Source organism: Nymphaea colorata, chromosome 8 (assembly GCF_008831285.2).
Source record: "Nymphaea colorata isolate Beijing-Zhang1983 chromosome 8, ASM883128v2, whole genome shotgun sequence".
NCBI classification, from domain to species: domain Eukaryota; kingdom Viridiplantae; phylum Streptophyta; class Magnoliopsida; order Nymphaeales; family Nymphaeaceae; genus Nymphaea; species Nymphaea colorata.
In genome coordinates, this window is record NC_045145.1 from 3268889 (window position 1) to 3294116 (window position 25228).

The following is a 25228-nucleotide window of genomic DNA, read 5'->3' on the forward strand; positions in this document are numbered from 1 at the left end:
ATGCTTGAAAATAGATGCATTTTTTATAGAAAGTGTTCGAAGTTTCAAAGATTTTGAAGACCTTTTTTAAAAAAGGTTCATTTATTATATGATAAGAGCATGTACGTATACATGCCATGAAATTGATGTCTTTTTTTAGAAGGTGTACGAAGTTTCTCATACATTTTGAAGACCATTTTTAAAAAAGAGTTCCTTTGTTATCTAGTAAGGACATTCACGTGTACATGCTAAGACATAAATGTCTTTTTTATATAAATTGTTCGAAGTTTCCGACACATTTTAAAAAAGGGTTCCTTTGTTATCTATTAAGGCCATCTAGGTGTAGATGCTAATTAATAAATGTCTTTTTTTACAAGGTATGCGAAGTTTCCCATATATTTTGAAGACCATTTCAAAAAGAGGTGCTTTTGTTATCTAGTAAATGCATTTGAGTGTATATGCTAAGAAATAGATGTCTTTTTTCTACAAGGTATTTGAAGTTTTCCATATATTTTAAAGACCTTTTAAAAAACATGTGCTTTTGTTATCTTGTAAGGGCATCTACGTGTACATGCTATAATAAAAGTCTGTTTTCCACTATGTGTTCAAAGTTTTTTACACATTTTAAAGACCATTTTTAAAAAGGGGTTCAGTTGTTATATGGTAAGGGTATGTACTTATACATGTTAGAAAATAAATGTTTTTTTTTTCTACAAAGTGTTTGATGTTTCTCATAAATTTTAAAGACCTTTTTAAAAAGGGGTGCACACGCAGAGTCATAAAAAATACATTTTTTATATTGGTATTTCTAAGTTAATTTTTATCATCCACGAACCCAAATTTTTAAAGAAATTAAAGTCAAGATGTAAAACAAGAGTACTAGTTTGGATTTTAGCATGATCTAAATCGTCGTGCATGTTTGGATTTTAGTGAAAAACATTTAAATTGCAGCCCTACAGTTGTTTTATAGTGATGGTTTTTCAATTTTTAACTATCCAAGCAAACAAAATGACAACATAGAACTCCCCATATTACATTCTGATCATTACCCAAACCCCGCTATATTTTTCTCATTGTTAAATATTCATTAAAGAATGAAGATATTGACATATATCGGGGCCATTATGGACCAAAAGCAGATCGCATCCAGCAACCATAGTTTGCTTTGATTTTTACTGTCACATGCTGAAAATAACTTAATGAGAAACACATCCGTCAATGATCTTTTATGTTTGCGTGTGTATTAAAAATTAAGGTTGTTATGAAATTAACTTCTATGAGTCAAGGATATGTTGTAAACTATTAGTCATGAACACATCAACATGTTGAAATTATGTATTGTGATGCATTTCAAGTTGCTTAACTTTGATCATTTCAAACAATTGGTTTGGAGTATGAGAGAGAGCATGAGAGAGAGAGAGAGACATTGGATTTTTACTTCTACAATCGTAATAACCCAAAATCCTATGTTTATTAACTTTCTCCTCAATAATTACTAGCTATTTACTTTTCAAATATTCTGCGTCCAACTATATCGTTAAATTTATGAATTGTGTTTGACATCCAGATTATGTCCCTGAGAAAAACAACACCTGTAAAATCCAAGTTGGGCAACATTTGTTATATGGTAAGGGCATCTACGTGTACATGCTAGGAAATAAATGTCTTTTTTCTATAAGGTATTTGAAGTTTGCCACACATTTTGAAGACCCTTTTTTAAAAAAGGTTCATTTGTTATTTGGTAAGGGCATCCACGTGTACATGATAGGAAATAGTTGTATTTTTTCAACAATGTGTTCGAAGTTTCCCACACATTTTGAAAACTCTTTTTAAAAAGAGGTTCCTTTGTTATCTAGTAAGGGCATCTACGTGTATATCTTATGAAATAGAAGTCTTTTTTATACAAGGTATTCGAAGTTTTCCATACAGTTTGAAGACCTTTTTAAAAGGGGTGCTTTTGTTATCTGGTAAGGACCTCTACGTGTAGAAGATACGAAATAGATGTTTTTTTTTTTATATTCAAAGTTTTCTCATACATTTTGAAGACTTTTTTAAAAAGGGGTGCTTTTGCTATCTCGTAACAAATAAATACAAGAATCCTAACAAAAAAACAAAGCTAAAAATGCAATTCATTCACTTAAAGTACAAGTAAATTGTCCCAACACATAAAGGAACGATCAAGGACGTAGGGATTATGTAAGTGAAGAACTTGCATAACAAGAATGCAGTTCCTAAGTTGAAGTTCCCTTCCACATTACTCCTCCCCAACAACCCTTAGTAATCACACATCTGATTTTCATGCATCCACAAGCCTTGGAACATACACTTTTCTATCTTAACGTCAATAAACATATATAGAGTTTGAATCAAACCAATCCTGTAATTACAAACAAGAGCATGTTTGAGTATACTTGTATACAAGCATAAAGTCTAAAATCGACATTTCTTATCAAAAATTTTGAAAATACCCCAACCTTCCTTCATTTTTCCATTGGCGTATACTTGTGTGTGCACACCCTATGCACACAAACTCGAACTCAAGAGGATGTATAACGTTCCATATATCAAAGCATTAAATACATTAACTTGCGGCCAAAGTTTCCAAATGCCTGGTGAGGTGTCATGGTGGGAGGAGGGACCTTTCGGACGTTGCTGTGTCTCGTGTCTCTCAAGATGGGTATAGTCCCATCTGGGCAGCTTACGCTACTTTGCCAAGGCCAACTGTGCTCATCCACTTCAACTGAACCAACTCTTTTCTCTTCTTTCATGACAGTGGGAAAGGATCTCGGTTTCATCTGCAGTTAGCAAAATAACTTGTTAGTTGTCTGTATGCACACTAGTAACCTCCTGTTGTCTCTCCACCAACCACACACACCTACAACTTGTATAAAAGATTAAAGGAAAATGTAAAGCATGATAATGGTCCAAATTAAGGAAACTCTATAGAGAATAGTCGACATTTGTTGGCAAGCAGCTAAATGGAAAGAAATAATTCATAACAGTGACATTCTAGCTATAATTCAAGGCATTAAGCAGAGGGTCAATAGAGTCCAATGTGTGTTGTAGAATTTCAGTAGAAGTTCACCCTTAGAACCGAGTTGGAGAAAATGTTGAACGAAAACAGAAAACTTTTGGAAAACCAAAGCAAGTGCAAAATGGCTTGCTTATTAAGATACTGCCCCGAGCTATCTTTAAGATTTGTTGTCCGAACATAGGCCAACATGCCAATTATTAGACATCTAATTCATTATTCATGTATGTTGAACTTTTGCCTAATTGAATTACATTGTTTAATTCTTGTCTAATATACTATGTTAAACATGACATTTTTGTATTATGTAGCTAGTTATTGGGGGACCGTTAGATGGCCAGAAAAATATTTCTGGAAAAAATTTTCAGAAATATATTTGTGGAATTAAAGAATGGGAAATATTTTTCCCTTTTTTCAAAACCAACTTCTGTTTGTTATAAAGGAAATATTTTTCTGGAAAAAAAATTCTTAGTTTGGTGGAAATGGTGAGGAAGAACGAGGAAGAAGGGAAGAAGGAGGGAGGAAGAAGAAGGGAGCGAAGGAGGAAGGGAAGGAAGGAGGAGGAGGAAGAAGGGAAGGAAAGGGAGGGAGGAGGAGGAAGAAGGGAAGGGAAGAGAGGAGGAGGAAGAAGGAGGAGGAGGAAGGGAAGGAAGGAGGAGGAAGAAGGGAAGGGAAGAGAGGAGGAGGAAGAAGGAGGAGGAGAAGAAACCATCGGCCGAAACCCTCACCCAAACCATCTTCCCATCTTCTCCTTCCCTCCTCACCGTGCCCTCTTCCCCTCTTCTCCTTCCTTCCTCGCCGTGCCCTCTTCCCCTCTTCTCCTTCCCTTCTTCCCCTTTCTCCTCTTCTTCTTCCCCTTTCCCCTCTTCTCCTTCCCTCCTCGCTGTGCCCTCTTCCCCTTCTTCCCTTCTTCTTCCCCTCTTCTCCTTCCCTTCTTCCCTTCTTCTTCCTCCCCGTCCATTCTTCCTCCTCCCTCCTTCCCTTCTTCCTCCTCCCTCCTTCCCTTCTTCTTTCCTCCCTCTTCTTCCCTCCTTCCTTTCTTCTTTCCTCCCTCTTCCTCCCTCCTTCCCTTCTTCCTCCTCCCTCCTTCCTTCCTCCTCCCTTCTTCTCCTTCTCTTCTTCCCTTCTTCTTCCTTCCCCTCCATTCTTCCTCCTCCCTTCTTCTCCTTCTCTTCTTCCCTTCTTCTTCCCTTCTTCTTCCTTCCCCTCCATTCTTCCTCCAACGGTCCAAAAAAAATTTTCGAAATTTTTTTTCCACCCCTCTGGCTGGAAAATTTTTTCGGGAAATATATTTCCAGAATCACCTCCAACGGTCCAAAATTTTTTTCCATGTTTGAAGAATTGAATTTTTTTTTAAAATTTGAAATAAATTCCCTCTGCTACAGTAGATTTCCTGCCCATCAAACGGGCCCTGGATGTTAGTTGATGTAGTTAAATATTATTTCTTTTATACTATTGTTTACTTATATACTTGTCACTTATTTGTTTCTCATATTTTTTATTATTTTAATTTCTTGTACTGCATTTGGTACTAATATGATCCTGAAGCTTAAATAGGGTTCAAAGATTTTACTTTCTATGGGGTCAACATCACTTTACCTTAATACCTTTAACAAATATTTCGATTCACAATCAATTAAAAAGATATTCAAATCTTTGAATCACTTTTTTCAAAACTTTTCCGTATATATGGGACTACCATACTATGAGTAGCTGCCACTCTGTGCCATCCAACAAAGGGATCTGGCTCATGAGGAAACGAACCTGCAGAGCAACCAAACGGTCTGCGGGTCGGGCCAAGAGGGGCGATAGGTCGAGCCAAGCTAAAAAAATTTGATTTTTTCAATATAATTTTTTTTTTCATGCGCTCAGCCGGGTCATGACCCAGGCAGGCTCTGCGTGTATGTATATGTATATATATAGCTTGGGAATATCCTAAGCGACACGAATAATAGACCAGAATAATCAGTTTGGAGTAACGTAAATTTTGGCTAAGGAGCACTAGTTATGCAATTTTAAATTATGAAAAGACACTTATATGTAAACGAGAAAAACTGTCATTAACTTTCAATACAAAAAAAAACACTTTTTGTTATCCTGTGTAGGCAATTGGCCACACCTGTCTCGACCTCTATGCCATGTTTGGTTGGAAGGAAAGAGAGGGATTGACCAATCCCTCCTGTGTTTGGTTGGCTAATTAGAAAGGAGTGAAAGGAAGGGAAAGAGAGTAAGTCTGTTTGGATGAGAGGGGAGGGAAAGGAAAAGAAATGGAGGGATTGTGTAGTATAAATCCAATCTCTCCCAAATGGAACAATTGGGAAGGAAATGAAAGGAAGGAAGATGAGGAGTTATAGTCTTGCCACAATACCCCTATGAGGACCCAAGTCTTGTTGTCTTGTGAAGAAGAAACGAAAGAAGAAGGTAAGCAAGGAACACGGCAAAAGAGCAAAGGAGAAAAAAAAAGAGAGAAGAACGTTTTCGTTTTTCTTCCATCTCCCGCTGCATCTCTCTCTCTTCTTCTTCTTCCGTTTCGTATTCTTCCTTTCAGTAGTAGCAGAATTTCATATTGGTTTTCAGTAGAGCAGCGTCGTGTTCGATATTGCTGCGTCCTGTCGATTTAGAACAGAATTGAAGTGAAGCATAGTCGCTGCAGTCTTAGAGATGAGTGAACAGTCCAGGCTGATCAGACATCAGAATCGGGCTATTTTTTGGTGATCTGAGGATGGATTCTGTACCAACCGGTTGGTAAATATCTAGCACAGGTCCTGTCCAAATTTGAAGTGAAATGGATTTCGCTTGGGGCAGCAAAAGATCAAAACTCAACAATTTCAGCCTGCAATTTACAGTTTCTGTGAGACCAGAATCTGCACCAGATTCCAGCTGCCGGCGTTGTCAACTCAGGTGCCGGAAACGGTCAAGCATTGGTCATTGGAAGCGCATGCATGTCAAGAATCTCCAGTCCATATTTCAGAATTTTTGGAGTTTTGGTTGTAGAGTTATGAATTTTTGAGTGGGCCTCTGTCGCTAGAGAGTTCCAGCGCGGCTGATGAACATGCGATAGACTTGACAACCCAGGGCCAGGTGTGACTTTCTAAGTGGCGCGATTTTTACTGGAGCTGAAGATAAACTTGGTGGCGTTGAATTCCCTGATATGTCTACTATTTTTCTACTAAGTTTCATGATTTTTGAAATTTTGATCAAAAAGATATTGAATTTATAAGCGGCGCCTTCTGATGCAATCCCTGCTACTAGAACTGTGACAGCAGTGCCTTGGCTTTGAAAATAGCAGATTGGAAAGAAAGTGATGTAGAGGTTGAATCCTCTTACGGCTGCAGCTCAGTAATAGAAGGATGCTACGTAGAAGTATTAGAATTTTTTGAAGGTTCAAGCTTTGAGAACCTGAGCATAAGAAGTCTTCGATCAGAAAGCATTTTATGAGGAGAATTTGGGTAGTAAGATTTTGGCTTCACTTTAAAAATTTGGGTTATAATTGTTTGTGTACTATTAATTCTTAGAGTCTCTGTTGTTCCTTTTCCTTCATCAGAATGACTTATTGCACCTAATCCACTTATATCTTAGAAAAATAATTTGAATATTCAAAACAAAATTACAAACATCATAATGAGAAAAACGTCGATGACATAATGGGCACCAAACATTGTTTTAGGGGTTCGAGACCTACATGAACCCGTGGTTACACCTATCAGCTAGAGTATCATATTGCCATTAGAAGATTAGTGCTTATAGGAATCAAACTAATAACCAGGCTCAAGCCCACTAACCCGACCAGCTGCATATTAAAGTTGAAATCCTCCAGCCATTATTATAGCCGCCCGATGTATTGCATCAGGTGGTGTGATTAAACTCACCACAAATATGCAAATCCTTTGTCCATTTTATGAGGCACACAGAATTTCTCCATCCAAATCCCAATACGGAAATTCACATATGCATTGACGGGCGGAGGGAAGGGGCCGCCCCTATTTTAGCCAATGAATTTTTTTTTATATTGAAAAAAATAATATTTTTTAATTACATAAGGTATTTTTTGTATTATAATTCGGTTTGGCCCTACTCGGATCCGAAGGTCGAACTGCCGGCCTACCCCTGAAGAAAATCCTGGTTCTGCCCCTGTGCGTTGAATGATGACTCTAGCTATCCCGAGTCACCCAACCATTAAGCAAGACCATCCGTGCAAAGCATGATTGAAAGAGACCACAATTTTCATGCAATCCCTCCTCCTCCTCCTCCTCATCCTCATCCCTTCTGCGTGTCTAACGAGTTGGGGAAGGTTTCACGCAGGAAAATTTTCTCGGCGAATAAAAAAAAAGGTTGGCCTTTGCACGCATGACATTTTTTTACTACTTTTCCACAAATAAAAAGTTGTCTTATGCAGATCTGAGCTTCATGAATCATGATTGAGGTCGTCTATCACGAAGGTGAAGAATGTCCTGTCAGTCAAACGTGCACCAAACGATCTAAGGAATGATCAGAACAAACAGTCTTGGACTTTGAATTCTCGACCCTCTTCAACGCAAATGCGAACTCTTTCCAACCCTCTTTATGAAACCAAAATATAAGGTAAGACTTAATTTACCCTTTTTTCAGCTTAAGATACATGATTTTTTTTTTCTATTCCTTTCTAATTTTTTCTATAACAACTAAATAAACTTTGCTCTTGCATATTCGCATCCAAGCACACTTTCATTACATATCCATCTTAAAAACATATCCAATTCACTAACTTATTCGTCGTAAGACTTACGCGGTGTAGTGCATAAAGTGTGTAATGTAAAGTTCAGCATCAACCGCAGCTCATGCGACCGTAAGTCGTGTGGCAATTACATATGTCCTCTTTATGTAGCGGTTCGGATGCTCATCCAACTAAAATATAATTAATTCGCTCCTTTGTATTATTAAAAACAAAAGGAATCTCAGGCCATAGATAATGTTAGATTTAAATATTATAATATATAAAGCCACCTTTATTCACGTAGCCAGTTTGGTGAAGTGGTAAAAGTTTGATCGGGTATTATTTTTTAAAAAATAATAGACATATAACATTTTAATATATAAAGTATCTTTCTTGACCCTGAAACCAAAAAAACAAAAGAAGCTTCGGTCTCTTAAGATGTCCCATGAAAAGAAGATATTATCTGAAATTTCGTTCGAAAGGGCCCTAGTCCTGGAGTCCAGAACAAGTCAGCCAAATCGACTTGACCCGAATCCAACCACCAACTTCAAAAGCTTGAAAACGAGAAGAAGAACACGGAAAAGACACGGCTTCCATTTGGAGAAAATTTTCCTTGATCGACTTATCAACCTCATTAGCTATTTTATTGGTTCTTTCTTGTGGAGAAAGCGAGGTGTTTGAGAGCGCCAACATTCCACACGGATTGATTGTCACCCGAACTGAAGTAAGCATGCACGTGTGAACACAAGTTGAAAAAAACGGACGATTCAATTTAAGTCTGGCATCGGACCGGCCAAACATCCGAAAATCAAGTTCGGGTTTAGTTTCATACTTGAAATTTGAGCTCAGGTTTGATCGATTATTTTTTAAAATATAAAATATACTTTTAATAATAAATACAAATGATATTAGAAAAATAAATCAGAGCTCAATCGGACCAGGAACCGGGTACCCGATACCCAACCCTACTACTCATCTTCCTTTAATAACGCCGACTATTCAATTATAGTCTTGACCTTAAAGTTGGCTTTGATCGTTTCGTATCAGTATTAAATGTTGTATTTTAAAAGATCATTAGTTTAAATAAATTGAGAAGATCTCAATAGCATAGATTTTAAATATATGCTACGTTGTTATTAGAAACCACAAGTTTAATGATAAATCCACATATCTATCACTGCAAAACTCAGATCAATAAAACAAACATAACAAAACACAGGAAACCGATCGCCGGAATCTTGATGGGGACAAAAACCCGCGGAAAAAAGAGTTCTGGTGGGTTTTGTCTTTGGTGGAAAAGAGGCACCACATGTCGCGCCACGGGAAGAAGCGAACGAAAAGAGAAGACCACTCAAGTCCGGCTTACGGAAAGGGCGATGTGAATCGGAAGGGCGTCCGGGTCAAAGATGGGCAGCCGCATCACCAACTCCTCGCAAAGGAAGAAAAAGAAATGGTGGGAGGTGGCCGGCCCACATCAAGATTTTCTTGAAAAAAATGGCCGAGATTTTAGAAACTGCCACAACAAAGATTGGTTTGTCCCGGTGGTATATAAATAAGCTCTCCCCTTTATTCACTCTCCTGTATTTCTCTATCACCCTTTCTTCCTTCTTTGGTTGCAGGCGGAGTATCTTTACTGCTGCATGGAAGAAGCCTGACTCCAGCAGTGGTACCAGACCAACGGCCTGCAAGAATCAGAAATCTCTAACCTGTGAGTTAAAGGCCTTCGTATAAAGTCTTCTTCCTTTTCTGTTTGTGTGGGAATAACCAAACTAAGTCAGTAAGTTTGCGTATGCGTCTCAGTTGTTCTTATCCCGGTTATTCTGTGCGTGTCTGTTGCCAATCTTCTTTGGAAAAGAAGAAACACGTTCAAGAATCGGGACAGAGGCGCTGTCTATCTGCTAGTCCCGTAGCAGAGCTTGTGTCTGCTCAGAAAGAAGAAGAAAGAAAACTCAAAAAGGAAGACACAGAATTAGTATTATTTTTAAATAAAAGGTAAACTTCAAGGAACAAACTTTTTTCTGCGGCGGAAAACTCCCTCCTCCCTTGGGATTCTGCCATTCTGGTTGCTTTCGTCGCCGTTGGCGTTGCTCCGACGGGTTGCTGGTGGCGGGAGAACTGCCGCTATATATCCGCCCCTTGGGTTTCTTCGGCTGTGGGTCTCTTCCCGCCCCGGGCGGCCGGCCCCCCTTCCCACAGCTTCTGGAGACTTGCTGTCCGCGTCGTCGGCGCTCCGGCGAAAAGTTTATGTATCGGAAATTTTGAGAAAGAGGGCCCAACCCAAGTTCACCGAGTTTCGGCAACCAACCGCCCTGTAAAGTTTTACCTTCTAAAACGAAAGGTAAAATTCATTTTGTTCATTAAAAAAATGAAAGTGAAAAATTATAGAGAAATCGCCAAAAATAGTGACAAACGTGGAGAATCGCGTAAAATACTTTAATTTGTAGACTTAGACTTCTGCTTCTAAATCAGTTTAGAAAGTTGAGTATGTTTGTCTATAGTGTGGCCTTAACTAGTTTGTGTTTAGTTTTCAATTATATATCAAACTTTATAATATACATAGAAAATGGTAGGTAAAACTTGTCCCTCAGAGTTGGCCGATTCTGAAAAGTTGAATGGGATCAAGTTTCTTAATGAAGTTTCAAGAAAGAGATATCAATGGATAATCCTCTTTCCATCCCCCCTATTCTCTCTCCCATGCTTCTTCATCATCTTCCTTTTTCTAATTGGTTGCAGGCAGACTGCATTGGTGCATAGAAGAAGACAGGCTCCAACAAAAATGGGCACCTGAAATATCAACTCCCCTCGTGGCGACAGATGAAAAGAAGAATGGAGGAGGAGGAGGAGGCAGACAGAAGGCAACCACCTTTTTCTATGAATGTACTCTTTCTGGCTCCCCGAGTGACGCTGGTCTTTGTGGCCGGAGCCTGACCTCTAGGCGAGGAGGAGAGATGGACGGGTTCCACCGGGCCGCCGTCCTTTTCTACTTCCTGGTTTTTTCAGTGGCCGTCGCCGCAGTCGAAAACTCTTTAGAGTCGGACAAGAATGCGCTGGTGGACTTGAAGAGGTTCCTCCTCTCCAACAACAAGGTGCACCTGGGGAAGTACCGGTGGTGGAACGAGCATGACGTGTCGCCTTGTGGTTGGGCGGGAATTACCTGCACCGGAGGTCGAGTCACCGGGATCGACCTCTCCAACTCCATGCCGCGCGGCGATTTCTACCCACGCTTCTCGTCGCTCACCGCCCTCTCCTCTCTCGACCTGTCTGGCAACACGCTGGGGGGGCAGATTCCGGCAGATCTCAGCCGGTGCGCCTCCCTCCGATACCTCAACCTATCCGCTAACGTCCTCGAGGGCCCCTTGAACATCACTGGACTGGTGAATCTTGAGACAATTGACGTCACCGTGAATCGGCTCTCGGGGGCCATCCCCGCAAGTTTCCCCCCGAACTGTGGTAGTCTTGTCAACGTCAATCTCTCATCAAATAGGTTCTCTGGCGATATTCTCGGCTATTTCGATGGATGCGTCAAGCTTCAGGTTCTCGACCTCAGCTCTAACTCGTTCATCGGGTTACCATGGAAGGGATTCGCTCGGCTTCAGGAGTTCTCCATCTCCGGGAACAACATTTCCGGCGAGCTATCGGCGGAGATCTTCTCCAAAGAGTGCAAGCTCCAAGTGTTGGACTTATCTGAGAACACCATCTTTGGAACGATCCCAGCGGAGATCGTTAGGTGCCAGGGCTTGGTATTTTTGAATCTGTGGGGAAACAAGCTGTCGGGAAGGATTCCTGCAGAGATCGGACAGCTACAGGAGCTCGAGGTGCTGAACTTGGGAAACAATAGCTTCGACCCGGGGATCCCCCGGAGCCTGGTGAACTGCTCGAATTTGACGTTCCTCGACCTCAGCCGGAACGGTTTCGTCGGCGACATTCCTGCCACGATCGGCGAGTTTCGGCAGATCCAGTCGCTGTCTCTCCACGGCAACAACTTCACCGGAGGGATAGCCTCGTCTGGCATTCTAAAAATTCCAAACATAATGCATCTAGACTTGAGCTTCAATGGATTCTCCGGCAACCTTCCTCTTGAGCTCACTAGAGTCCCCACCTTAAAGTTCTTGATTCTGACTGGCAACTCATTCTCTGGCAGCATTCCACCCGAGTTCGGTAATCTCACTGGCCTCCAAGCGCTCGACGTCTCTTACAACCGGCTCACGGGAAGAATCCCGCCGGAGATTGGGAAATTGACGTCTCTCTTGTGGTTGATGCTTGCGGAGAATTTTTTGGAGGGAGAGATCCCCCCGGAGATCGGTAACTGCAGCAGCTTGTTATGGCTGAACCTCGCCAACAATAAGCTTTCCGGCAAGCTACCAAATGAGATATCCAGGATTGGGAGCAAACCAGAACCCATATTCGCCTCCAACAGGAGAAACCTTGCAGGACCAGTAGGCTCCAGTGAGTGCCTGGTAGTGAAGAGGTGGATTCCGGGGAACTATCCTCCTTTTACCTTCGACTATGCTCTCCTCAATCAGAAAAGCTGCCTGGACTATTGGAACAGTCTCATCAAAGGCGACGCGTCCTTCCAGATCTGTGTGAACACTGGCGGCAACGTCTCCAGGAAGGACATAGTCTCTGGCTATCTCCAGCTCACCGGGAACGAACTCTCCGGCGAGATCCCCGCATCACTTGGTCAGATGAAGACGCTCAGCCTGATCAATCTTGGCTTCAACAAGTTCACCGGCAAACTCCCATCTGAGATTGGCCAAATCCCGCTGAAGGTACTAAACGTCACCACCAACAACATATCCGGCCCGATTCCCCAAGAGCTCGGCAACCTTAGGTGCCTGGAGAGTTTGGATCTCTCGTACAACAATTTCTCCGGTGAATTTCCAGTGTCCTCCTTGTCTCTCCTGAACGAATTGAGCCATTTCAACGTTTCGTTCAACCGACTCCTTAGTGGAAAAGTTTCAGCCACGGGGCAACTCGGTACCTTTGGCGATGATTCTTTCATGGGCGACCCACTTCTCTTTGTCGACTTCCGTGCCAACTCTTCGGGTCGCTCCAAGACCATTCATATGCCGGCTGACCGCCCGCCGTCGACCCACGGTAGGAGGCCGCCGATATCACGGAAGGCGAAGACAGCAATCTTCAGTCTCACTTTTCCGGTGCTCGCCATGGGACTCATCATCTGTGGGATCCTCGCTCTGATACTCTGTCACATCGCAATACCACCGGATGACCCCACAACCGAGATGGCAGTTTTCAGGGGGAAAACGGCGGAGGATTTGGGTGGTTCCTCGTCATCTTCGCCCATGAGGGAATACGCCAATCCAGTCAAGATCATCTGCCTAGACAAGACGGCTTTCACCTACGCAGACATTTTGATGGCAACAGAGAACTTCTCCGAGCAAAGAATCATCGGAACTGGAGGGTTCGGAACGGTGTACAGGGGGGTGCTCCACGATGGAAAGGAAGTGGCCGTGAAGAAACTGCGGAGGGAGGGACCTGAGGCGGAGAAAGAGTTCCGCATGGAGATGGATGTATTGAGCGGAGGTGGCATGGGTTGGTGCCACCCCAATCTTGTGGTGCTCCATGGTTGGTGTCTGTTCGGTGCCGAGAAGCTCCTCGTCTACGAGTTCATACCGGGGGGCACGTTGGAGGAGGCGGTGGCGAACGGGCGGCTCGGCGGGTGGCGCAACCGAGTGAGGGCTGCAAAAGGGGTGGCGAGGGCGCTCGTCTACCTCCACCACGAATGCCACCCGGCGGTGGTGCACCGCGACGTCAAGGCGAGCAACGTGCTGCTGGACGCAGAAGGCCGGGCGAGGGTCACGGACTTCGGGCTCGCTCGGATGGTGGGACCAGGAGACAGCCACGTCAGCACGTGGATTGCGGGCAGCGTGGGGTACATGGCGCCAGAGTACGGGCAGTCGTGGCGGGCCACCACCAGAGGCGACGTATATAGCTACGGCGTCGTGGTGATGGAGATAGTGACCGGCCGGACGGCGATCGGCGGGGCGGACGGCGATCCCTGCCTTGTTGACTGGGTGCGAGGGCTTCTGGCGGCGCCGCTTGGGCTGAAGTCGGCCGTGGACCCTGCCCTGAAGCAGGAAGCCGACGCGCTTGAGCGGATGGTCAGAGTTCTTCATTTGGCTTTGAGGTGTACAGACGACACCCCGGCTAAGAGGCCGGACATGAGGGAGGTGCTGTCGAAGCTGGTGGAGATCGAAGGTGGGTCGACGTTACCGTCGCCGTCGTCGTCCCCTTGTTCATAGCAGGCAGGCAATTGCATTGTCCATTACACGTACATACATTCTACATCTTATTCCTCAACAACAAATTCAATTCAATTCTAAACCAAACTAAAGGGCGAAGCTACGCTGTTTCCTGGTCAAGATCATGGCGACGAGGCTGAATGATGGTGGGCGATGATGCTGAATGGTGGGGACAACTCACATGATTCTCCTTAGAAAAATCGGTACTCGTTTGTTGGGCTCCCACGCGTTCCCACCCCGAGCAGCATTGAGGCGTCACCATCAACTCCGTTTGCTGTTTCACCTACTTAGGCCAAGAATGTTGACCTTCAATCCTCATTGGGTTGGTGTACATTTTTCCATTTTGTTTTCCTAACCACTAATAAGACATTATTATTCGTCTTCCTGGAGAAGGAAAAGGCGGTTCCAGACAAAATCGATGACTGGATGAAGTGTCTAGTGATTTCTCTTTCATTTAGTATTGCAAGGTGCTGATATTTTCTTCGATAAGCAAGAGAAAAGTTGGAACACGCAAGCAAGTGGTGGTTGTTGTTGAATAGATGTGTGAGTATTAGTTTATATGTATCTGCAGCTGAAGAGTTGCCATCAATTACATGACTGGTCACTCAGCAAGTGAAGTCATCTACTGCCCACTTTCAGCAAGCATCATTGCTATATGAAGCAGAACGCGTGCTTCATGTCCATATTCAATATGAAGGTTTTGGAAGTAACGTCAAGAAAGGGCTATTTCTTGGCGCAGATTGGAGTTTTTATCTGTAAAATGGGTTTTGCGTTAATACAGCTGCTGAGGCTGATGATGGCCATGAACCTTGTCTCAAATCTGCTACCAACTAGAGCAGTTCTTTTTTTTTTCCCATGAAAATTAGAGCAGTTTAACTGGTAGTTTTGCTTTTTCTTTATGTAAAAAGAGAATGAAGTGAATTCGGCAGAAAGTGGAACTAGGAACTGTTTCCGTGAGACGCGCTAAAGTTGCACGAAACCGTAGGTTCTTTTCTCTTTGTCATTGGAAATAGGACGAAACGAAACCTTGGGGATAATGTTTAACTTTTTATCTTTTCACCTTTTGGGTAGGTAACTTTCAACGAAGTCAAGTCGATGGAAGAGAAACAAAGTTTTTAATAGACTTTTTTTTTGTTTCAAAAATGTTTTGGATCTTGTGTAGAAAACGAGATACTAGTCAACTAATGTGTGCATAAACCGTTTACAGTTCAAAAGAATAACACTTACAGGAATCAAACTCACCTAGCTTTTACCCACCCACCAACTCGACTAACTATTAAACACAAGAATAACACTTACATGAATCAAACTGACCCAGCTTTTACCCACCCACCAACTCGACCAACTATTAAACACAAACAATTTGAAAGCTTGGGTGACATATCAAGTCGTTTGGCACTTGAAAGCTTTCTTAATTAAAGGAAACAGAAAAAGACCAATTAATTAATATGCTCCAATTATAAAACCATGTAAGGTTCTGGAAGCTCATAAAGCGTGCGTGAATCGTTTGGTAAGATGCCCAAATAAAAAATTTGGATGAAAGATATCTATACAAACTTAATTCAAGATCGAATCACCATGCTTGGGAAAGGTAACCTTCTTTGTAGCGCGAGGTTCGCCTTTTCAAGTCCATGCAACCTTCATGGTGCTGCATCGGTCAATTTAAGCCCTTCCTTGTTCCACACGAACCATAAGCAGCAGCTTATCTTATTGCTTGATTCAGATATTAATAAATTCAGTATAAAAACTAGTTCAGAACCAAAATTTTAGTATCTTCTTGATGGCGAGATCACAGGTTAATTATAAATCTGACTCCTTCAATCAAGCCCCTTATAGGTTGTTTGGCGGCAAAAATTGAAGCAGATTTATGAAACATTTATTTAAGTGTTATATTAATCTGCATGAGACAGTAACAATGGGTTACTGCTGCCAAACAGTCCCTTAATATTCATAGCAGAAAAAAGGATTCATGGTCAAAGAGAGTACCAACTACAATTTTTTTTTTCTTTTTTAAAGTTTGGCATAACCTTGGTTTATTTCTCTACCCCTCACTTATCAACTCTAAAAGAACAAAAAAAAGTTGTTCGATTGTTGATGAAACTCAACTGCTGAGTGGCTAATGCTATAAGAACAGTTGAAGTATTTTTGTAGTGTCATCAATCGTAGGCAGCAGACGATGATAATTAAGTTTTAGGTATAGCCGGTCCCTCCGAACTACAAAGCAAATTATGCTCGTAGTTTTCGTGATATGCAAGCAAGAAGTTGTAGTTAATTAAAGATACTGAGAAGCTATGGTAGGTTGTCTTTGAAAACTAAAGTCCCCTGAAAAGGGTAGTTGAAAATGGCGCAACTCTTCAGACCACCAATTGTCTTGCATGAAAGCAGCCGAGAGAGTTAGTGATGGTAGGTGGGAATTATTAATGACTTCACTTATCTCCCTCAACCTCCAAGCCAAATCCAGGTGCTTTTAACTGCAGAAAAGAAAGGCCAACGGTTATGTGCCTTTAGCTAAAAGATAATCTTATTACCTGTCTTATTTAGTTTGCGAGAATGAATTCTAGAAATTCAACATATCATTTCTCTCATTAAAAGGCCTACCATGCCATTTCAAAACCAGTCTTAAGAGGTCGTTAATTATAAATTTGCTCTAAGAATTAGAGTAGACTCAGGAAACGCTAAAACTAATGTGACATAAATGTAACCTAATTTTCAGGTCTAATTCATTCATGAGATATTAAAAGTGTCCTTGCTGCCAAACAACCCTTAAGAGAAAAGTAACAAACAACCACCACAACTTACATACTCACCAAGTTTACTTTGGATTTGCTGGAGTCAACCTAGATTATCAAGGAACAGACCCGTATAGCCAAGGTAGGGCCTGCTTGGGCCCTGGCCTCACTTCCAACTTTTTTTTTTTGAAAATTTACATATGAATTAAAAAAAAAAAATCACTTGTTCTAAAAAAAATTTGAAAAATGATATTTCGACTCTAATCAAAATTTAAAAACCTTAATTCGGCTTACCTTATGAAAAATTTCTAGCTCCGACCCAATACAAACCCTTGAGTCAAGTACTGACCCAAACACAACGAAATCCAAGAGCATTTGGCTTAATCCAGATCAGCTAAATCGGCTTGGGATCACCCAACTAATATGCATTATTTCATTCCACACCACTTCTAACTAATGGAGGACATGACGCCGGGTGCCCGATGGGTAGTTGGGTACTAATGCGCCATAATGAGTCAGGCTTGTACTAGTTATTCAACTTACGAACGGACCTGCTACAAAAAAAAAAAAAAAAAAACTCGTTGAGTCAGGCTAGCTCGATACTGTTTCAGGAACTCGACTCGGCCCGATTTATACTACTATACCTCTTTGCATTTTTAATTTTTATTTTCTTCTCCTTTCACACACACACATATATATATATATACATATATATCTCCCTTTTTAGTTGGTTGTTTCTTTTTCCATGTCTCTCTCCCAAAACAAAAACTCTCAACCGGATAAGATATTAAGAAAAAATTTTGATAGTTACTGGTCAAGATGAACATTGGCCAGGGTACTCGACGAGCAAGAAGTTACGAGCAAGAAGTTAAGCAGTCATGTCCTGCCCCAAAACTAAATATGTCATACTTCGTCCGCCAACAAAGAATTTTGACTAGCCCGACCTGGTCCGATACTCAACCTTAGTTCTAACTAGCTATAGCTATATCCTTTGTCACTGAAAAACATAGATGTTTATTAAAGTTAAAATTTATTATTTTTTTCATAAACTACAGTTATTTAATTGCGTTTGGTCGATACATGTTACTCTACAGCTATCTAACTTTTCCATAACACTTCTAGTGAAAATATACTTAAAAAACTTTTTTGACCCAATCCAAACCGAGTCCCCCAGTCAACTTACTGGCTTGTGACCTAATAACCAGCGTCAACAACACAACTCACAGGTCCTCCCCAACTCGAGCAAGTATATACATACAACAAGGTTACACTAACCGGACCTACTGTTCTGTGATTGGGTTTACCTGACTTTTTGTCTGGATCCCCAATCCCTTACCAATTATTGGTTGCCCACGTGTTTGAAGTTGATGACTGAGACAATTTTCACCTGATCTAACCAACCAACCACTACTAGAAAGCGTAAGATAGTAGAACACTATATCAATGCCTTATGTGAAAGCAATTACCATAAGGATGTGATGTATATAAAAGATTTCGCAATCATCGGTTAAACTAGTCATGACTTGAATATTTTAATCAATAGCTTTTTTCTAACTTAATTCTAAGTTTCAACCTACGACCCTCCTCTCCGATCCGATTTTGCCATGAACCGTCTCGCCTTCCGATAAGCCAACTTCAAGTACCGACTCAGCCTCCCCGTGTCAAGCGTCACGGTCTGGTTCTTCAGATAAACGTTCTTGGTGTTCATCCAACCCTGCCTCACCACCGAGTCGGGGTCCTTGAGAACCGGATCGTTCCTGTTGTACCGCTCTACCAAGCTGCTCTCCTAGGCTTTGATCTGATACGGTACGTACTTCAACCCCATTTCCCGAGCCGGCCGGCCGAAGCACGTCTCAGCGACCCAATCCGTCCCTATCGGAATTACTTGGACCAGGACAGATCCGGGTCTCAGGAACATAAAGTGGGTAAGACCCGCTCCATGGACGCCCATCATCGCGTGACTAGCGTTGATGACCCGGTACGCCTCATTCAGGTCTGTGTTCCGAGTCGGCTGGAATATCTTCACAAGGAACCCGATACGCTCTGCGAGGGCTGTGACCTCGGCCGGGTTCGTGACGCTCCGGCTCCCGTTCCGAACCACCATAACCAGTACGGGACGGACGGATTCGGATCCGAGCTCGGAGACTCGGTTCTCCCCCGCACGGTACGACTCGTCGAGGAAAGCCCGGAAGCTAAGCATGGTCTCGCCGTTGGGCATGAGAGCGGGATTGATGGTCATGTCGCCGTGGGAGACGATCCCCACGACGGCGCCGCCGCGGAAGCAATGCGTCGACGTCAGGTCGTCGAGTTTTATGGGCGGGTGGCGAGAGTGGTGGCGGAGGACGGCCGCATACTTGCGGCCCCACCAGCGGCGGAACTCGGAGATGACGAGCACGGCGCTGCGGCCGGCGAGGAGGCGGGAGGTGACGAACAGGGGGATCATCCCGTCGTTGAACTCGTGGTAGAGGTTGCCGGTGTAGCCGCCGGAGCTGAAAACCAAAGCGGCTTCGTCGTGGACGACGTCGCAGGTGACGTTTCTGGGGGTACCGGTGGTTACTGTGAGCTCCGTGATTTTGGCCATGATTTGATGCTCCCATTTTCGAGGGTAGGTGCGCAGCTTCTGCGTGAAGGGAGCAGAACTGTTGCCGCCAGTGCTGTCTGCGCCGTCGCCGGAGGTGGTGGCGGAATGATGGTGAGGCGGAAGGAGGAAGAAGGTGAGGGAGGTGGGGTCCAGCAAGGTGAGGCCATTGACGAAGCAGATGTTGTAGCGGTAATGAGTGACGTCACATAGGATGCCCGTTTGGCTCTGTGCGTTTCTGAGTTTCCAAATTCCGACTGCACCATGAGGCACGAGAGAGAGAGAGAGAGATATGATAATTTCAAAGTCAAAAATCAATCCAGGTTTTCACAGTAAGATGATAACCATGGAAGAAGAAAAGTTGAAGACGACAAAGCATTTCATCTTCACGCGGATGCTGTCTCTATCAGAATCCATTTCTTGTTAGTCGTCGATCATATTCTTACCATTGATTTAAGAGTGTTGCCAACATCGAATTGGGTCCATGAGAACACCCTAGTTGACATAGATCCTAAAGCAACCCTTCACCCAATTAAGCTGAGGAAAACTATACAGACCCCTAAGGAAGGGTTTATATATATATATATATATATATATATATATATATATATATATATATATATATATATATATATATATATATATATATATATTAACTCACTTAAAAACTCTTGGGGCATTGCCGCTAACTCCCTTAAAAACTTTTAATATTCTGTCAATGGCACTCTTATAAACTCTTGAATGACATGACATGGTTAAGAGTTTTTGAGATATTAAAATATAAAATAGGGTTTCTAATATAAGTGGACATCGAACCAGGTAGCCGACAAGTACAAAGTTGACAGCGGGCTTGGGCTGCCAACAACGACTTCAGGCCAGCCCGAGCCCGCTTTGGGGAGCTTTGTTCGGTTTGGCCCAGTCCGATGACCAACCTTAGGGTTAGTCCTATTATTCAACATGTTTCGACATTAAATCAGGTTAAAGGTAACCAAATGAATGATTTCAATTTCTTTTAAACAAGGTTGAACGAGTATTTCCTGTACAGGGAAAAGTACAGTACAGGTTAGTTGAAAGGAAATTGAAATTAATGATGGAAACCTTCATGCCAATTTTATTTGCTTGAAATAATATAAGACTTTGAGTTTGTCCTGTATTAAGATGATCAGAGACAATTTGTCATTTGGGGATTACTATTATTAAAAATGTGGTTTTCGATCTTTAAACGGTGACGTTTTGTATGGAAATTGTTTTTGAAGGATAAAAAAAAGAAAAATTCGGCAAATTTGAGAACAATTAATCTTTGGGCAAGAAAAAGAAAGGCAGCCAAAATCCTAAAAACAAATGCAAAATATATGAAAATAAATATCTGGTAACTAAAAACCGTAAAAACTTGAAAAATAAGGAAACAAGAAAAAGGGGTGAAGAACAAGAGAGAACAACAAGAATGAAGTGTGTTTTTTGACGTTTTTTTTTCAAAATAACGTATTTTTTTCTCGTTTTATTCGGTTGACCAGTTCTTTTAAGATTTAACATGTTTTCTTTTTAAATCATAAGTGTTTTCTGTGGTTATGGTCTTAATTACTCGGGCATGTGCATTGCCCGACTAGGCTTAAGACTCCTGGTCAGGACTCAAGACCAGAGCTCAAGCTTAGCATATAAGAATAAAACTCAAACCCCATCACATGAGAATTATTAAGTTAAAAATTGTCACAAAAAAACGCCGTTTTTTTTAAAAAAAACGTGTATTTAACGCCAAAAACAATTCTGCCGTATAATACCCGTATTATTTTCGTTTTAAAAAACATCAAAAAACAAAAAAAAACGCGTATTATTTCCCATTTTTTATTAATTATTATTTAATATAATTTTTAAGATGTATTAAATGTTTAATTTTTTTAAAAAAATTGCTGAACTTTTCTCGTTTTATTCCCAATATATAAAACTTTACCGTATTATACCCGTTTTTTTCCTCGCCGTTTAATACCCGTCCCCGTTTTTTGTGACAATGGTTAAAATTGTTAATTTTGAATAACAAGATTAGTCTAATGACAATACTGTTCTACATGCTCAATGAACAAACATAAACCAGGGTTGGGGGTTGGGTCGATCCAGATTGGGAGCACCGAGCATGTGCAGCGGCTGCAGCCCTAGTCTTTAACTTAATACCGTGTTTGCATGCACGATTGAGGCAAGTTATCTGAGACAAACTTTTCTAAGTATTTATTTGAGAAAGGTTACTACAATAACTTTGGCGTACCTGTAAATGAAGGTTTGCAGATTGGGATTGCCGAAAATCCTAAATCATATGTGTTCACTAAGAGGGTGTTTGGTAGCAGGAACGTTCTGTTCTTTGAAACACAATGTTCTGTACAGAATGTGTTCGTTTCTTGAAATTAACACATTAGATGTGGAACACTGTGTTTTGCATGGCAACAGAAGATTGTGCTAACTTCTGGACTCACTTCTTATGTTCATTCTTAGTTGAAAAGTAAAGAATGGGAAACCCATAGACATGGATTTGAACATTAAAACCTCTTCTCTTGAACTTGAAGGAGAGAAGCCATCAATCAAGGGATTCGAGCGCCTAGATGATTTCACCTTCTAACTTACATTCAACTCAACCAATACGCCTTATGTTCTTTTCTTTTGTTTCTTTCCCCCAGATTGCAAATCTCCACATTTGGAGGATGGACTGTTAGTACTAAAATGACCATGATTGTATCTGCCCATGTTGACAAGCTATGACACCTCCCCAATAAGGATTCAGATCCGACCCATCTCTCGAAACCGCGTTGTCTCATGTTTGTATGTATCAATTTTATGAGATCCAGGTCAGGTACTGCCTGCTCCAAGCAATTTTGGATCTGTTGATCAACATATTACAACATAAAGGCATCAATGGATGAAGGTCCTCAAATGCAACACCCAGATAACTTTAGATCCATTTTGGTAACCAAGCCTAATCCCACAACACAGTTCGAATGGAGGCCCTCCATCTGTTCTGCAGGTGACTCCAATGTCACACTCAAACGTGGGATAATGTATATATATATATATATATATACCACATCCTATGACCTTTTATCCCTTCAAACACCCACTCATGGGATCAGGAATTGGGTCCTTTCATCTCCTATCTTCTGCGCATACTTGTGCTTGGTTTCAGTCAAATCGGAATGAACAAAAGGACCTCACATTGATCCATTTGGATAAGATTGGAATCCAAATCACCCAAATCCAATCCGAATCCACAAAATGTTGGCAACTGTAATTCCTTTAAAATAAAAAGAGATATTCCATTATATAGAAAAAATTGACCCATGATCCATTACTGCACTCCATCGGTTGTCCAAGTACACGTTCTCAATAAGCCTAAGCATGGGGCTCACCCGGCCCGATAAGGAGTCGGGCCGCCCAACACACTAAACCTAGGTTCAGGTCTGGCCTAACACATAAAACCGGAGCTTGGCCCGATTAAATATAACTAGTTGTATTAAAGTATTATAATTATATATAAAAATCAATAAAATATATATTAAAAATATTATCAGGCTGAACCGTGCTTATCGGGCCCACCCGGGCCAGCCCGATAACTGATCGGGCTTGCTCGGTGCCTTTTTTTTGGGCCTTTTTTTTTGGGCCTGAGTCATGCCGGGTAGATCGAAACATGGTCTGAATCATTCATCCCATGACCAAACAAGCTCACCTGATCTCTTCTTACAACCTGAAAAGTTTAGTGTTCTTCCTGATCTCCAACAAACTAATCAAAACAAGTTTCGCTTAAGTTAGAAGACCACAGTTCTAAATCAAATTTTCCAGTGGCACTATTACGTTCCTCAACGAAACTAGCGGCTTTCTACCACCTTTCAACTCATAGAAAATTTACAAGTTGATAGCTTTGAAGATTAGGCAGACCCAGTTAATGTTCATAGAAAATTTACAAGTTGATAGCTTCGACATTAGGCAGACCCAGTAAATGTTCATAGAAAATTTACAAGTTGATAGCTTGGACATTAGGCAGACTCAGTTAATGTTCATAGAAAATTTACAAGTTGATAGCTTCCACATTAGGCAGACTCAGTCAATGTTCATAGAAAATTTACAAGTTGATAGCTTCGACATTAGGCAGACTCAGTTAATGTCTCGAAGGAGATGTTTCCAAAGAGGCCGAAGTCTCTCTTTCTTTTCAAACCTTTCAAGACTTAGGTGAAGAGCGGTATACTTGTCAAGTTTAGAAAAATATGCGCACAGAAATCAAACTGACAACCAGATTTTCATCAACCTCGTGGTTCTGACCAAATAAGGCCATGCCGCTTGGGGCCCCTTTTATGATGTCAATTTTCCATCAAAAAATGATTGATATAATGTAGGACCCGCGTCGATATCGATTGATCCATGACAAAGGAGGTCCGTGTCCGGTCCGATGATCACGGCACTTAGACGCCGGTTCAGCCATTGACACACCTCCGCATCTTCAACCATCCTTCTCTAGTTATTTCTAGCCCTAAGGAAGACTAAAAGAAAACTTTTGATTCCACCAATTTCTGTTTTTATTTGACTCCTTTTTTGGAGACTTCATATTCATGGGAGTAAAGATTCTTGGAAGTTCCTTAAGTGAATAATACACAAAATCTTGTTGGTAGTAAACGCCTCAAACATATACCATATATTCTGGGGGAATCTTAAGTAATAATCTTAATGATAATTGGTGTGCCACCCAAGTGCAGGTAGTGATGAAGATAGGAACGTGAATTGCGCCATGTTCAATGTCCTGGATCAATTTCAATACACTAATCATAATAATACAGTGTTGAGATCAATAGTGGAGCTCTACGTATCAGAAAACTATAGAATTGCTCAGCGTTTTGAAAAGTATATATCGAAACGACGACAATAAACAATTGAAAGCAGGTGTTAGAAATCATCCAAAACGACTCCACAAAGGCTTGCCGGAAAGAACCGCCGATAAAACGAGGGGGAAGAACTTGGTATTGACTAATCAGAATCACATGATGCTCAAAACTCAGAACAGGAAAAAGAAGAGGAAGAGGAAGGCCTAGAAAGAAGGAAGGAGGCGCTGAGGATTCACCTTCTGGCGATGGTCGCGACGGATGGTAGGATATCGACGAGAACTCCAAGCGACGCAGGCAGCAGAAGGCGAGGACTGCCGCCACCAGAAGAGCGGCGACGCTGATCGCTCTCGGCGGAGATGGGCCGCTCTTTTGGAGCCCTTTGCTTAGTTTCATTCTTCTTCTTCCTCGACGCAATATGGAAAAGGAAAGGAGCAGGTGGCAATGGAAATTGGGGGTGCAACCAGTCTCCATTTTATAAACTCCGATGCCAACCAGCAACTCGATAAAGCGATTGACTTTTCTTGTTCGTAATTAACATAAATTTACAACTAACCGCTCAACCTGTTATACATTTACAAATAACAACTTAATATTTTTTAAAATGAACAGTCTAAGGTCATATAATAATTGAAAAAAGCATACTACATAAATAAAAAAATGTTAATATATACTCAGGAAACCATTTTTTTCTTAATATGAAATATAGTTTCGTTAGAAAACATTCGCAGATCACATGTCCCTTTCTCTCGCCTCTACTTTCAGGGTTTCTTCTCTTATGGGCAAAATACTCTTGTAGACGTGTTCTAACAATTGTTTTGTGTTCATGAAGTTTCAGGTGAATTATCTTATTAAAATTGAACAATTACTTGCAGTATGTTAAAAGCTAGGCAGTTATTTGTAAGTTTCTCTTCAATCAATTCTGATCTAATTCAAATCAATTCTGATGTAATTCAATTCTGATCTCGATCCCCCAAAAGAGTTAATTCTTTTCAGTATTGGCCCCTTCTAAAACTCTTACGAAACAACTCGGATTTAAATAATTCAAAGATGCCACAAATCTAACTTTTCCGATGAATTTGGTGCAGTGAATCTCTTTTAAAAC

The 25228-nt window shown here is 41.5% G+C and overlaps 2 protein-coding genes across 3 annotated transcripts; one reads left to right on the plus strand and one right to left on the minus strand.

Annotated features, from left to right (window-relative positions):
• The first annotated feature begins 8990 nt into the window (after positions 1 to 8990).
• On the plus strand, positions 8991 to 14713 carry LOC116258857 (probable LRR receptor-like serine/threonine-protein kinase At1g74360). 2 transcript variants are annotated; one of them, XM_031636274.2, is made up of 2 exons: positions 8991 to 9411; positions 10437 to 14713. In XM_031636274.2, exons 1-2 carry the CDS (start codon positions 9198 to 9200, stop codon positions 13964 to 13966), a joined length of 3744 nt encoding a protein of 1247 aa, XP_031492134.1. In that variant the 5' UTR covers positions 8991 to 9197; the 3' UTR covers positions 13967 to 14713. The 2 variants fall into 2 exon arrangements, with proteins under 2 accessions (XP_031492134.1, XP_031492135.1); XM_031636275.2 differs by lacking the exon at positions 8991 to 9411 and adding an exon at positions 9911 to 10041 and having other exon boundaries at positions 10437 to 14711.
• Positions 14714 to 18178: 3465 nt separating this feature from the next.
• LOC116259215 (xylan glycosyltransferase MUCI21-like) lies at positions 18179 to 24642 on the minus strand. The gene is made up of 2 exons (XM_031636911.1): positions 24363 to 24642; positions 18179 to 19530 (listed from the first exon to the last, which is right to left on the minus strand). The coding sequence occupies exons 1-2, from the start codon at positions 24595 to 24597 to the stop codon at positions 18482 to 18484; spliced, it is 1284 nt and encodes a 427-aa protein (XP_031492771.1). The 5' UTR covers positions 24598 to 24642; the 3' UTR covers positions 18179 to 18481.
• Between the last annotated feature and the right edge of the window lie 586 nt (positions 24643 to 25228).

Coding starts and splice junctions, on each gene's coding strand:
- LOC116258857 (XM_031636274.2), top strand. CDS start 9,198: ATGGCCGAGATTTTAGAAACTGCCACAACAAAGATTGGTTTGTCCCGG. Junction 9,412..10,436: donor GAATCAGAAATCTCTAACCT/GTGAGTTAAAGG, acceptor AATTGGTTGCAG/GCAGACTGCATTGGTGCATA.
- LOC116259215 (XM_031636911.1), bottom strand. CDS start 24,597: ATGGAGACTGGTTGCACCCCCAATTTCCATTGCCACCTGCTCCTTTCC. Junction 19,531..24,362: donor GTCGCGACCATCGCCAGAAG/GTGAATCCTCAG, acceptor CTCATGGTGCAG/TCGGAATTTGGAAACTCAGA.